This window comes from Pristiophorus japonicus, chromosome X (genome assembly GCF_044704955.1).
Source record: "Pristiophorus japonicus isolate sPriJap1 chromosome X, sPriJap1.hap1, whole genome shotgun sequence".
Taxonomy (NCBI): domain Eukaryota; kingdom Metazoa; phylum Chordata; class Chondrichthyes; family Pristiophoridae; genus Pristiophorus; species Pristiophorus japonicus.
The window spans coordinates 12,821,426-12,837,031 of record NC_092010.1 but is presented as its reverse complement, the minus strand read 5'-3'; the positions used below and the strand labels follow the sequence as shown (position 1 = coordinate 12,837,031).

At 51.2% G+C, this 15,606-nt stretch overlaps 1 protein-coding gene across 3 annotated transcripts in view; it reads left to right on the top strand.

The window, feature by feature from the left end:
* csad (cysteine sulfinic acid decarboxylase) overlaps positions 1-15,606 on the top strand; it is a 138,179-nt gene that overhangs the window by 43,816 nt on the left and 78,757 nt on the right. For all 3 annotated transcript variants that reach the window (XM_070869368.1, XM_070869369.1, XM_070869367.1), the window contains exon 3: positions 14,758-14,884. In XM_070869368.1, the coding sequence (XP_070725469.1) occupies positions 14,758-14,884 (127 nt within the window). The remainder of the gene's footprint in view (positions 1-14,757; positions 14,885-15,606) is intronic.

Below are 15,606 nucleotides of genomic sequence, written 5' to 3'. Positions count from 1 at the left end.
GCTCCTTTCCTTCTGGGTAAAATGAGGGGTTTTCGTCCTCCCCTACATAATCCCCCATCTGACACAGACACCACTCGAGTGTTCAGGGTGGTGAGCAAACCCTTGGTCTCCCAAATTGCCCAACTTTCCCCAGTTTAACTCAACTGATCCTGTCTCTCTATCTCTCTCTCATCTATCTTATCTTTTATCTTATCTTATCTTATCTTATCTTATCTTATCTTATCTTATCTATCTTCACCGTAAAACAAAGAAACCTGCCCTGCAAACTCCCCAGGGGCCATGTCTGAAAACGCGGTCATCCCTGGAAATAACAAAACCGCCTGAGTGTTGCGGTCAAGCTTTGTTTACAAGCCTTGAGTGTTTAGCAACGGCTCTCCTGTCTGTATAGTAGCCTGAGGAACTACTTTCTTTTCCTTTTTCCTCCTGAGCTTACAACTTGTAGCAAGCAGATATGCTACAATCAGGAGTTGGCCGATTACCAAGACATGTGATCCCACCCGGATCCACGCAGGTATGTCTGCCCGTATCCCCAAATCCCACCATGCTGGGGGTATAATCTGGGCAATCTTCCCTGCTAGAACTTCAGTTTGCTGCTCCATGGTGTAAAAATGTTTTTGAGACAAATCCACTGCCTGGAGGAGGGCTGTAAGTTTCTCAGGTAGTGGGGCAATGGGATAGCTAAACTGGGCGACATATTGTTGTAGGTGGCTGAGGTTGTTTTGTACCATGAGGTGAATCGTGGAAGGTTCAGGGATGGGTGCGATTCTGGTGTGTGCCACTTGAACTTCTGCCCTGGGTTTAAAGCAAAAGCTGCTGTACGGTATTGGACACCACCTTCCCGGTCCGTGTTCATACCGTTGGGCACTTGTGGTGACACAATATGTCCCACCGCCTACATATGCTACCTGTGGAGGCATGTGGTTAGGGGCCATTACCTCCATTGTGCAATTGATAGGCTCTGCCCCAGCAGTGCTGAACCTGCACTGTGGCCTTGCAAAAGCATTTAAGTGCTGGGGGCACAGGATTACCTGTGCTCCCCTGCTCCGACAACCCGAGAGGTCTGTACCTGTCAGTGTGCTCCCACGTTGTGACATAAAGTGGTACCTCTTGGAATCGAACATGCACCCCTCCACGAATGACTCCCACATTCTCCACTCGGTACAGGGGTGCTGGTCGTGGGGACACCCCCATCACGGGCATCCTGACCACCACACCCATGATGGTATGGTTTGACTTTCCACAGTCCACCGGTAATGGGTAGGCTTCCGACGCTACACGAAGTTGGCAAGGACTCAAAACATTATCATAAGGGTGCAGTGCTGCTAAGTGCTGGTTGCTGATCCAGGAGGGGACCTGTCCCTGTCTCAGATCCTCGAGGTTACTCCGTCCCTCTCCCAGCAACCAGGCCCCATGGAGCGCACACACCTCATTTTGGGCGGCTTGATCGGAGGCGTTTCTATCCTCCCGCATCAAAGCGTTTACAGCCCTGGCCTGCGCCTCCCAATTAAGTGAACTGTCAATGCCACCTCTTCGTGGAGCGCGGATCCCACTACGGTATTCTCGTCCCCCAGGATTTTGCGCAGCTGATTCTTTAACCCGTTTATCTGGAGGGCCAGCTACATGTTATCCAAACTGTTTAAGGCGGACGCCCCGGTGTTAAACCCCGTAAAAATGTAATTTAAAGTGCCACGCCTCTGCCTGCCCGGTTCGGCCCTATCCTCCTGTTTATACAAGTCTGTCACTTTGACATCCCCGAAGTCCAGTTCATAGAACTTCCGGAACATCTCCCGCAGCAGAGCCTGGTATAACAGCTCGGTTTCCCGGGGACACCACGTAGGTAGGCGGACTTCTGTCAGATTTAGCACCACTGATGCCACCGCGTAGTGTACTCCCTGATAAAGTAGTTTCTCGGTGGGGACCAACACTAAACCATTCCCCGGCCCCCTGGTTATTGTCGGGCACCCTTGTGGGACGGTGGGCTTGGCCGTGGGTGGGGGTTTTCTTTCCCGAACTACAAGTTCGGTGGCATTTACTGGTACCCGGGGATTGGGGGTCACACACGCCTCCCCGCTGCGATCCCATACCACCCCATCCCTGACATCCTGCCACCACCTATAGAAATCAATGGAGACCCCTTCTGAACACACGCGAGTGGATCCCCACATACACAAATAAATTCCTTGGTCGTACGCCCACCATTTTTCCCAGCACACCGTGACCCCGCCAGATGACCCCATGATGGTTCAGTCGGTATCATTATCCAGATGTTCCCAGTCCGAGTGTCGGTCTCTTGAGCTTTCTGAGCCACCACCACCGTCCCAGAGGTATGTCCCCTTGGCAAGTTAAGCATACCTTCCGGCCTTCTGTCACTCTCACTCTGGAAGTGGCCACAGTGGTCTCCGGGCAGGGGATGGAGGCCTCTCCGTAGGTAAAGTCCTTATGGTTGGAGTACTTGGTGGAGTTCGATCCCAACCACCCAGGCCATTTCCCCTCGTGGGAGTAGGTGACCCGGCCATCCGCCGCCGGAGTCCCTTCTCCTGTGGTCACTGTTGGCGCTCTGCCCCCGGAGCATCCGAAAACCAGGGAGTCCTCGGTGTCCCCTCGGTGCCCGGTGCAGATCCTTAGCGATACCAGCATCACTAACGTCCAGTAGGGAGGTGTTGACATCTGAAAGGCAAGAAGAACATGGCCTTGCCTTGAGAGACCTCTCCAGGCTCGGCCCGCATAATATGTTCCAAACATAAAATGCTGTACCCAACAGTCACTGCCTTACTTAAACACACATGCTCACAACACAAAGTAACAAAACAGGAAGGGAAAATATATACACCGCCACCCGTCCCCGGGTGGCCAGGCTATATCCTGTCACTGTACAGGCATCATCGACCACTCGGCTGACCGTACCCTGGGGACCAGGATGCCCTCCGCTGAGGGGCTCGTATAGTCCCCCTTAATGGGTCTGATGCTGCCCGCCAAGGCCCTCCCGAGCCCCGGATAATCGGTGGGAGACCCTTGCTGGCGCAACAGAGCACCCTCCCTGTTGTCTTTCGCCTTCTCGGTCTGGGGCGGGAGGTTAAGTAAACAGGGGACCACGGCGCCTTGGGCTGTGGCACTCTGTTACTCCTCCTTACTGTCGGTGCAGAGTCCCACATTATGGGCTGCAATGCTATCTCCTCCACCTCTTGGGCTAGCCCCAGCTGATCCACCATGGGAGGTTCAGCTTCCCCTTGGATCTTGCTAATGGTAGAGCCTTTCTCCCTACTTCTGTTAGTAGGCTGGGAACCCCTATCCAGTGTTGGGATAGCCTTACAGGAGCAGTGAACCAGCCCCGGCTGTAGAGCTTCGGGGCCCGCTGCCTCCTCCGGAGCCTCCAAATCCACCGGGGCCTGTTCTTCCCCCAGTGCCTGATTCCCTTCCCTTGCTCGTCCCCTCTGTTTTTTACCTCTTTTGGGGTCAAACAATTTACACTGATTAATGTGATACCACTTCACCCGGCGAGGCAATCGAACCGCATAGACCATAGGGCTAGCCTTGTCGACTATGCTGTATGGTCCCATATACAGTGGTTCAAATACCCCGACCCGGGCGAAGCTTCTGACCATCACCTGGTCGCCCACCTCCCAATCATGGTGACTGCGGGGTTCCAGCAGCAGCCGATTGGTACGGTGCTGTTTACCCATGTTGTTGGCCGCCTGCCAGTGAATCTGTTGAAGCTGTTCAAACAGATTCCTGACAAAGCGGTCCCGGTTCACCTCTCGAAGCTGCCCTTCGGTGAGAACCGGCGCCAACACATGCACTGGGGTTCTCATGATCCGGCCCGTCATCAGCTCATGGGGTGAGTACCCTGTGCTCTTTGACTGACTGGCCCGGATTCCCATGAGGACCAACGGTAAGACCTCCACCCACTTGTTCGGTGAGTCTCCCGTCTCCTTGCGCAGCCTTTCCTTTATGGTCCGATTCAGGCGTTCTACGGGGCCTGAGGGTTGTAGGCGACATGCCATTTGGCTCTTATCCCCAGCACCTTTAGGGTGGCCTGCATCACCTGGCCGGTGAAGTGGCTTCCCCGGTCGGACTTCACGATTTGAGGTGGACCCCACTGAGAGAACATCTCCCTCACCAGGAATTTTTCAGTCCCCACCGCGGTAGCTGTTCGGCAAGGGAAGGCTTCCACCCACTTGGAAAACACATCCACCAGGACGAGGCAGTATTTATAACCTCCCTGGGCGGCCGGTAGGGGTCCGATGTAGTCGATCTGGATCGACTGCCATGGTCCCTCTACCCGCCTGACGTGTCCCATAGACGCCTTCCTTTTCTGAGGGTCTGGGTTGTTTGCAGCGCAAACCAGACAGCCCGCACAGAAGTTGCAGACGTCTTCCCGGAGGTCTGGCCACCACCCTGCCTTTTCTACCCATTGCCAGGTAGATTCCGGCCCAGGGTGTCCCGCACCTGGACCCTCATGGGCCAGCTGAAGGAATTCCCTCCGGTGTTGTGGCAGCACTACCCATTTGTCCCCTTTAAACAACATGCCTTCCCGCACAGCAATATCTGCAGCCCCTTTTTGATAGCAGCCAAGGCAGCCTTCAGGACCGGATCCTGCATCTGGACTACTTTAAGGTCCGGGGCCGCAGCCGCCCCTACGCTCCCTTGTGTCCCTGGCTTGCTTCTTGCTGCTGCTATCCTGCCTGCCTCGTATGGGTCCCATGGGCGACCTGTACGAGCACCTTCCTTTGCCAGCAGGTCTGCCTGCTGGTTACCTTCCCCCCGTGGCTCAGTTTTGGAGTGGGCCTTTACCTTATGGATATATACATCCCCGGTTTCTCCCACTGCAGCCATGATCTTTTCTAGCAGGGGTTTGGTCACAAGGGGCTTCCCATCCGCAGAGGTGTACCCCCAGCATGACCAAATCGCCAGATACTCTGTACACGAATTGCAAGTAAACATGCTGTCCGAGCCAATCGTGTATGGGGTAGGGAATTCCTCGGGGTGTGTGACCACATACATCACCGCCGGGAGTTCCGCCTGCTGGGCGCTCAGGGTGCATGGGAGTTTAAGAGCCAAGGCAATCCCTGCCTTGGGATCCCAAACTCCGCAGCCCGTGAGTCTTGTACCCGCGGACACTGAACTGGAGCCATCAACATAGATCTCGCGGCCTGTGGGGTGTATCCCTGCCCGAAATCCAAAGTTGATGTCCCATACCCCCTCCACAGAGCATCGATGCGGCTGCCCTAGATAGATTAAATTTGCTGCGAGCCTGGGCTCGCAGAGGCCCTTGACCTTTAATGCCATTTGGGAGAGGAGGAGGGTCCAGCGAGTGATCCTAGCACTGCTCACTGTCCTGTCCTTAATCCTCCCATCCAACAGCATCTGCGTCGGGGTATGATGGGTGAGGAGTGTAATGGGGGATATTCCGGTAAAGATCTGAGCTCTCTTTACTGCCCAGTGGGTGGCAAGCAAGTGCCTCTCACAATTGGAGTATCCCTTTTCTACCACCGTGAGGACCCTGGAGGAGTACACCACTGGTCTCAGCTGACCGTTTCGCCCCTGGAGCAACACTGCACTTAAGCTGTCGCCACTGGCTGCCACCTCCAGGAAGAATTCCTCCCCCCCCATCAATTGCTCCTAGGGCTGGTGCTTCCTGCAGGTCTCTCTTAAGATGGACAAATGCTGCCTCACAGCCCTCGTCCCATTCCCACTCGACCCCCTTGTGTAGGAGTCTGAGCAGAGGGGCGGCAGTGGCTGCATAGTCCTCGATGAAGTCCCTACAGTAGCCAGTGATTCCCAGGAAAGACCTTACCCCCGACACATCCCTAGGGACAGGGAGTTCCTGCACTGCCTTTCTTCTAGCCTCATCAATGGCCCTTTCTCCTGCCCTTATCGTCAGGCCCAGGAATTTTACTTCTATCTGGGCTTTCTTGGGGTTAATTTTAAAACCCCCTTCCTTCAGTAAGACCAGCAGTTCAGCCAGCTGTGGACCATGTTCCTCACTGCTGTCAGTGAACAAGAACAGGTCGTCCACATACTGGACCAGCTGGTGTGGCTGGCTGAAGCCTTTTAAGCAGTTCGCCATGCATTGGTGAAAGATGCTGGGACTATTATGAAAGCCCTGTGGGAGGCAGCTCCATGTATACTGCTGTTCCCGGAAGGTGAAGGCAAACTTGTACTGGTCTTCCCTCCGTACAGGGATAGACCAGAACCCGTTGGATATGTCCAACACTGTGAATGTGGTTGCAGATGCAGGGATTTCCCCGATCAGATCCGCAACCGCCGCTACTGTGGGGGCACAAGCTGGGATGTTTTTATTGAGCACCCTGTAATCCACAGTAGCCCTCCAAGCGGGGAGTTGACATGGGTGACTGGGTCTCAAAACACCCTGTTCAACAAGCGAGCTTAAAGCTGTCTCCAAGTCTGCTTCTGCCTCTCGGGGAAAGCCATACTGCTTTTGCGGGAGGGACATGGGATCCCCATCTATTCTAACCTCCACTCCTGTGACTCTCCCACAGTCGTGTTTATGGGTGGCAACTGCTGCAAGATTTGCTTGCACATTGGCCCAGTACTCGGCCGGGGTGTTACCGACCATAACCTCCAGGTCGTAACCCCCTTTTGGCTTCACTGTACACAGAGTCCCTTTTCCCTGTTTCTTATCAATAACCATGACCTCTCCCTCTGCTCCCATGCCCACTGTGCCCCATAGACAGTGATTCCTCAAGTCTACTAGGATCTGGCGAGCGATGATAAAATCAGCCCCCAAGATCCCTTTTCCCAGCTGCTCCCAGTTCATCAGGACGTACTTCCATTGCGTTTGGAGTGGTCCTAAACGAACCGCGAGCGGGACTGAGAAAAACCCAGCCTTCTCATTACCTGTGAACCCAACTAGTTGATACGGCACCCCATTTGATAGAGGTGAGGTTGCGGGATCCTCCGAATGGACTATCGTGCTGGAATACACCCTCAACCTCCATCTTGACCCAGGGTCGTCCCCAGGGGTCGTATTCTAGTGGACACAGGTATGCAGGCTGGGTCTGGGCTAGTCACGGCCTCTGTACTGGCAGGGTTGCTGGTGCTTCCCTGCCAGTTACCGTGGCTACCTTCCCAGTCCCCTCCAGCGCTGTCCTCACTGCAGCTACTATCTGGTCAAGGGATGGTGAGGAGCTCGCTCCACTTCCCCCACTCTGGGCGGCTCCTGAAGGACTTCTCCCCCCATATCTCTTTACTGGGCTCCTGCAATCCCTTTTAAAATGCCCAGCTTTCCCGCACCCGTAGCACACTCCCTCCTTATCAGATGAGCGGCCACCCTCCTGGTGCCATTCCCTTTTGGGAATCGAGTTGGGTTTTACTTCATTTACCCGACCTTTGGAGGTTTTCTCCTCCTCCCCTCCTCCATTCCGTTGGACCAGTGCCAGTTGCCTGACCACTGCTTCCTCGGTGAGGTTGGGGTCCCGGGAATCGAACCACAGTTCTGCCCTGGCCTTGAGCCGGGGCAAGCAGTTTGCCACCAGCATCCTCAGCCAGCGGCCAGTCTGTACCGCGGAAAGATTCGCCCGGTCGAGGAGCTCCCCACAGGCTGCGTGGTATACCACCCACAGCCTGTCCGCAAACGCCTGCGGGGTTTCCCCTGTGAGCTGCCTTGTCCTTTCGACCCGTTCGAAAGGACTGCCGTCATCGAAGCCCATAGCCTCAAGGACGGCCCTCTGGACCTCAGTAAATGTACGCTGTCCCCTCCGGCATTCTGCCGGGAGGGCCTGGTACAATTTGCTGTCCAGAGAGAAGAGCAGCAGCTTGGCTGTCTCTTCCTCGTTGCACCCATTAATTTCCCTTGCCTGCATCACCTCCATGAAGTGGATAGACGGGTCCCCGCTGCGAGTGAGTTTGGCCAAATGGGCCACCATGGCCCTGAGTGATTGAACTCCATGGGGAATAATAAAGTCGCTCTCCAGCGCTCCCCGACCTTGGCCACCTCCCTGTGGAGGACCGTACTTGCGCTGCCTGACCGGGCACATCCGCCCTTGTTCAGGATCTTTCTGCGCTGGTCCCTCTACCTCCGGCTGTCCCACCATACCCGGTGCAGCAGACAGTGCCTGGTCGCCTGATCCAGCCTTTAACTGACCCTCGGCTGGAGCCTCACATCCCTGCTGCCGAGCGGGACACATTGGTCCTGCCCCCAGCCCTGGGAATGCTACTACCTGCATGCCCCGCCCCTCCTGGTACCCCACCGGACAAACCACCGGTGCCTCAGGAGGTGGTCGGGCGTCTCTTGCCTTTGGATTCTCCTCTACCCCCCAATACTCTCCTTTGTCCCCTGTGGACCCTCCGGGTCCTATCGGGGCGACCATCCCCTTTGCCTGGGATAGAGCGTGGGTGAGAGTTTTAATCCTCTCCTGGCAGGGACCGTGATCTGCAAACTCACTGCTACTGGCCACTTTATAGGCTGCCTGTACGACTTTTAATTTATTCTCTAGTTCCCTAATTTCCTGGCCGTACCGAGAGTTCTGTTCCCGGAGGGACCCCTCACTACCCTTGGCCTCAGTGACCTGACACTGAAGATAGTCCCGGCTATTTCGGAAGGTCTCCTCCAACTGCCGGTTCCTTTGCTGCTCCCCAGCTAATTCGGCCAGCAGGTTGTCCCCAACCGCAGCCCGGATAGCAGAGAGCTCCTCTGATTTCTGAAGACTCTGTTCCAAGTCCTTCACCCGCTGGTCGAGCTTTCGGACTTGGCGGGTGAAGCAGATAAGCCAGATGGCCTTTTCCACCCTGTGGTTGTGGTCCTTCCCTGCTGTCCACTGAGCAGCAGCATCCACTGGGCGCTCTGCCCGAGTGAGGACTTGCACCCAAGGTTTGGTGAGGTTCACCTTGCCAAAAATGTATGAGGAAATTCTCTCCTCCATTTTAGTTTCCTCTCATCACCTCATCTGTTATATTCACATCTCCTGTTTGCTTATGTCCTGCCACGGTCACCATGTTCTGTAAGGGGTTCTCGGGGCGTGTTGTTGTGCCTTGGGTGTCTCTCTGGGCTTCTGCCCTCACAGCTTATGCCTGGCCTGTGAGGTACCCTGAGTGCTGCAAGAGCACCCCTGGAGAGACTGTGTCCACAGCTTATGAAGGGGGTTTTGAGACTCGTGCGTCCCCACAGCTTATGCCGAGCCTGTGAGGCACCTGTGAGTGTCAAACACTCCTAACCCCTTCTTCCCTAGCCTGTGGCACACAGTTGAGCGTTTTCGAGGTGCTCCTGGCTTCCCTTACACTGTTCTGACGCAAGACTCACGATCAGGAGATGTAATACAACAGAATTGAGATGAGGCGATTCCAAGAGGAACTTTAAACTTCCAATTTATTTCACAAGGTGTATCTCAACAAACAGCAATACACCAACAAAACAATCCCACTAAATCCAAATAAACGGACACAACGAAAATTTTTACACAAGTATTAGCAGTACAATACCCAACCTCCCACCTTTCCTGGCCTAACCGAGTTGGGAGTTCTGGGGACCAGAGGTAGTACTCACTACTGTGCCTTTTGCAGTCTGGTGGTTTGTTTCTTGTGTCTTCGGACACTGGTCTTCCTCCTGTGTCGAGAGGCTTGTTGGTTGCTGGATCATGAGAGCAGAACACACACACACACACACACACACACTGGGTCAGAATCCCCTTCTTGTAGCCAGATATCCAGTCTGCGTCTCATGCTGAAATCGATCCTTCCCATTGGTGGGCTTTGTGATTTTGGAAAATGTAGCACTGATAGATTTCATGGGTTTTTTCCACTGACCATTCAGATGTTAACCTACTCGAGGGTTGAGCAGATGTTGATTGGGTTGGCAGGGTGTGGGCCTCCTGTAGCCATTGTGTAGGCCCTTGGTTTGTTTTGGGTTCCCTAGTTTTCTGAAGGTCTGCATAATTTCCCAATAATGGTGTAAACATGGGGAAGACAATAGCCCGATAATGGTGCTGAGTCAGTCCCACAGTTTTTGAGCAAGTGTTCTCCCATTGGCTTGAAGCCCCTTGCTTTGGGCTAACACTGTCCCACCATTGGCCTTCCGGTGTCCTCCCTCATCCAATCACTGCTCTGCCCAGGCCACATCGTCTCGGTCACAACCCACGCCTGGATCTGGGTTCTCTGTTCCTTCCGGGACACTGGCCTTCTGTTCTATTGCAGCACAGGCAGATCCCACAGCTCCTTTTCTTCTGGGTAAAATGAGGGGTTTTCGTCCTCCCCTATTTTTTATTTCAGACTGTGGATGGAGAAGCAAGGGAGATGGAAGAAAAGTCAGATATAATGACGGAAATTGTTGGATAAATAACACGCAGATCCGTCACTAGCTGAAACGAGAAAAGGCAGATTTACATTTCATGTGTTAATCCTTCAGCTCTGATGAAGGCTTTAGCACTCAAAACATTAAGCTATATTTTCACTTTTAAAGATGCTGTTAGACTTGCTGTGTATTTTCAGCATTTCCTGCATACCTTCACCTCCCCTCCACATTATTCAGACATCAGTCATGAGAAGAGCATGGTTTTAGTCTTGGATGGATTTTCTACCATTCATTGGTGTGCCACTAAATTCCTGCTATAAGAAGCAGCATTCTCTGCACTCCCAGTGATCTAAGGTGACCTTGCTTTCTTTTGTCCTGTAGTCTGCCCCATTAATCAGTCATTAATGACTCGACAGCACATAAAAGCCTCAGAATTTGCTAAAATAGCCAATGTTGGGGAAGTCCAGAACCAGGGGACACAGTCTAAGGATAAGGGGTAAGCCATTTAGGACTGCGATGAGGAGAAACTTCTTCACTCAGAGAGTTGTTAACCTGTGGAATTCCCTACCGCAGAGAGTTGTTGATGCCAGTTCATTGGATATATTCAAGAGGGAGTTAGATATGGCCCTTACGGCTAAAGGGATCAAGGGGTATGGAGAGAAAGCAGGAAAGGGGTACTGAGGGAATGATCAGCCATGATATTGAATGGTGGTGCAGGCTCGAAGGGCCGAATAATGGCCTACTCCTGCACCTATTTTCTATGTATTCATAAAAGATGAGAATATGCTGATGTGCCATCTTACTTCAATAGCACATACACTTGCAACAAGCAACCTGTTCGGACAAAAGGTACCAGCCTCAGGAAAGATAATGTTCAGCAATCTCTAGAATTCTCACTTCAAATCTTTTAGAATGAGTATATCTATTTTTTTTTTAAATTCCAGAATTATATTGCAAAGGGTTGACATGCTAAAGAATTGGTTAACTCAACTGATCTGAATGGTTCAGCCACAGAAAGCTCCATAGGGGGACCCAAAGAGCCAGCCCCTGCTGCTTATTTACAACTGAACTGAATTCAATTAAACTTGTAATATCCCCTTTCGTAAGCTTTACCATCGAAATTACTGAAAAGAAGAGCTGATTATCGTGAATTTGTTAGAAATTCTGGTTTTACTCCATCCCAATTGTTTAATAACGATTTCATTGCCACAGTCTATTTCCTGAAGGTTCTAATTCTACATCAGCTGAAGCAAAGACTTTGCTGGCTAGTTAGTTTATGAAACGAGTTTAAAATTAGTTCGGGTTATTGAGGACTGAGATTTGCAGTCGAATGCTCAAGGACAAGGAGTAACATGCTCAATGAAACATGGTCTTAGCACATGGAGAAAGAGACTGCAATAATGAAGGATGTGAAAAGTGAGTTGAACTGTGTCGCCACTTCACCAGACCTTGAACTCACTGAAAAAAGGGTTTTCGCTGAAGAGCATAATCGTGTACGGCAAATGATTGCTGGAAGATCCAGATTTCAGTTACCTTTACACTATCAGTACCCTGCTTAAAGCAGTACCTCATGGAGCCTGTTTTAATACCATTCACTCCAGGTCGAACTGAAATAACATTAAGTGTCATTATGCACACCATAGTGCACAGCAGGGCAGCTAGCAAGAGGCTAAAACTGTCGCATGCACAAAAAATAGATTTAAAGGTAATCTGCATTGTGGTGTGTATTGCAACGCCCGTTAGAAGCTCGTTTAAATGCCTGTCTAAAATCAGGGTTTGTGTATGTTTATTATCTGAATCGCCTCGAGTCTCGTCGCCGAGAGCATGCAGAAATCAAGCGTAGGCAGCGGAAGGAGCGTGCAGCAAACCTGTCCCACCCACCCTTTTCCCCCAACGACTGTCTGTGGCTCTTGTATTGGACTGTTCGGCCACCAAAGAACTCACTTCAAGAGTGGGAGCAAGTCTTCCTCGATTCCGAGGGACTGCCTATGATGATGATGATGATAGCTTTAAATAGTTCTGATCTAAAACAGACATGGAGAGAAACATAGTCTAAGTCTGGTGTGAGGATGTATATTGCATCAGGTGTCATTATGCCACAGTGAACACTATTGTATTTGTACCAAGGCTAATCCACTTACTGGCTTGTACTAAGGATATACCAGTTTTTTAAAAAAAAAGCTAGGATGCAGAAGGGTGAGACTTTGTCCAGGCTGTGTGTGCTCATCAAGCCAAGGGATTTGAGCGAACTGAAATTGCAACGCGCTTCGATTTTAACCCAAACCTGATTATCTGCTGCAACAACAACTACTTTTATTTATATAGCGCATTTAACGTAATAAAACGTCCCGAGGCGCTTCACAGTGTTACAAGACAAAACATAAATTTGACACCGAGCCACAAAAGAAGAAATTAAGGCAGATAAGTTTGGTTAAAGAGGTAGGTTTTAAGGTGCCCCTTAAAGGAGGAAAGAGAGGTGGAGAGGCGGAAAGGTATAGGGAGGGAGTTCCAGAACTGAGGGCCCAAACTGAAGGCACGGCCGCTGATGGTTGAGCAGTTATAATGACGGATGTTCAAGAGGCCAGAATTTGAGGAGCGCAGACATTTTGTGGGGTTGTGAGGCTGAAAAAGATTACAGATAGATCTTTCTGCTTTTTTCCAATAATGTGAAAGAAAGAAAAGATTTCTACAGCGCCTTTCATGACCACTGGATGTCTCAAAGCACTTTACAGCCAATGAAGTACTTTCGAAGTGCAGTCGATGTTGTAATGTAGGAAACGCGGCAGCCAATTTGCGCACAAGCACCAATGCGATAATGATTGGTTTTGTTATGTTTGTTTTTGTTATGTTGATTGAGGGATAAGTATTAGCCAGGACACCGGTTGGGGCCCAGGAGAGCCAAGGGTCCAGAGGCAGCACAGCCCAGCCCACACTGCAATCTATGGACAGTCGGAGTATGTGCGCGCGCTAGGCCCGTGCAGCAGAGCTGGTCTCCAGTCGTCCTGGTTAACCCTTGCCACTGGACCAAGACCTAGCTCTGTCAAGCCCGTGTGGTGGCTGGTGTGCAATGGTCACCACACGTTAAAAAAATCCACACACAGGCATCTTCCACCCTTCAACATGTAGTTTGGGATCCGGAATATTAGGTCCTTCATTGAAACACCTGTGAACTCATCGCTTTTCAGCATGGAAGCAAGTCATCCTCGATACAAGGGACTGCCTATGATGATGAATAATGGACTCGAGCATTTTCCCAACGACAGATATTAGGCTAATTGGTCTATAGTTTCCTGCTTTTTGTCTGCCTCCTTTTTTAAATAGGGGCATCACATTTGCAGTTTTCCAATCCGCTGGGAGTTTTGGTAGATTACAACCAATGCAGCCACTTCTTTTAAGACCCTAGGATGTAAGCAATCAGGTCCAGGGGACTTGTTCACCTTTAGTCCCATTATTTTACCTTCCTCACGGTTTTTATCTGCGCAGTATCTTTTCCGAGGTGGGCTAAAGCCAAGGATAAAGAGGCCCACCAACCCTTTACAATTGTGTGGGGCAGGGGGGGGGCACAAACATTCATCGAACGCAAGTCCACACAACCACCCCGCCCACCCCCACACCCGCCCCATTGCTGGAGGCTAACCCAATATAGAGAGGCGGTGATCTGCCCTCTGCTTGTCAGGTCTGTCTGGAGCGGGGCTCGAACACTTGACCATCTGATTCCAATGCAGGAATCCAACCCCAGAGTCATTCTGTGACTTAGTGTGTACTGTACCCCAGTGTTATACAGTGACAGACCTGTACCCACCAGTACTGTACCCCAGTGTTATACAGTGACAGACCTGTACCCACCCGTACTGTACCCGTGTTATACAGTGACTGACCTATGCCCACCTGTACTGTATCCCAGTGTTATACAGTGACAGACCTGTACCCACCAGTACTGTACCCGTGTTATACAGTGACAGACCTGTACCCACCCGTACTGTACCCGTGTTATACAGTGACAGACCTGTAATGCCAGTACTGTACCCCAGTGTTATACGGTGACAGACCTGTACATGCCAGTACTGTACTCCATTACCCACAGCCCAAGTTTGGAAGGATGCAATCTATTGTATTGCTGATGATTTCTCATTGGTTCAGTGGGTACAGGTTGAACATGTGTCACACCTCCCATTGCACCTTACCTGCTGACAATACTAATGACGATTACTTTTGGAATTCCCCCAGAAAACCCAGCTCGCGTAATGTGCAAATTATACATGTACTATAGGGAAAATTGGTGGTGTCGGCTGAATGGTCACACCTATTTTAGTGTTTCCTTCTGGTCCAATCCTAGAAAGGTTTGGAAATGGGGGTGTATGAAATCAACTCCGCCGGGAGGGACCCAGGCCTGCGACCTCGTTCGTTGCTCATTCCTAACCCTTGTCCATAATTCTGATGGGACTTGCAAGAGTAAGGCCTGCTCTTTTTGTCATGTGGTCAGCTATCTTTTTGCTTGGTTTGTCTGCTAGGTCTGTGAATGGAAGGAACCAGATGAACTGCGTGATCTTCTTGACCTTGATTTACTTGATGCTGGTGAGCCCCATGAGAAACTGCTGGAGCGGTGCCAAAATGTCATCCGATACAGTGTCAAAACAAGTAGGTAACCTCCTCACTTGCCCCTTTTTTTTTTTAAGGTTCCAAGTGTTGTATTGTAATACAAGAGTGTTTGGAAGTGCAACCTTCTGATTCTCTGAACATTGGACCTTCTCAAACTTGTTTTGAGGCTGTTGAACCCAATTACCAAAACCCTGTGAGGTGTCCTCCCCCACCCCCACCCCATCCCCAATATTGCAAGTGTCATCTTCCTCTCTGCATTATTCAATGAATCTCTTCATTCACTGGCCCTCTGGGGTTTTTCTGGTTTGTTGCCTCTCCAGGGAGACAACATGGCTGCTGGGAGGGTAGGAACTGTCCATTCGTGAAGCTCCATCTATCATGAGAAGTGGAGCAGGCTTGATAAGAACTTAAGAAATGGGAGTAGGCCATACGGCCCCTCGAGCCTGCTCTACCATTTAATATGATCATGGCTGATTCGATCATGGACTCAGCTCCACTTCCCTGCCCGCTCCCCATAACCCCTTATTTCCTTATCGGTTAAGAAACTGTCTATCTCTGTCTTAAATTTATTCAATGTCCCAGCTTCCACAGCTCTCTGAGGCAGTGAATTCCACAGATTTACAACCCTCAGAGAAGAAATTCCTCCTCATCTCAGTTTTAAATGGGCAGCCCCTTATTCTAAGAGCATGCCCCCTAGTTCTAGTCTCCCCTATCAGTGGAAACATCCTCTCTGTATCCACCTTGTCAAGCCCCCTCATAAT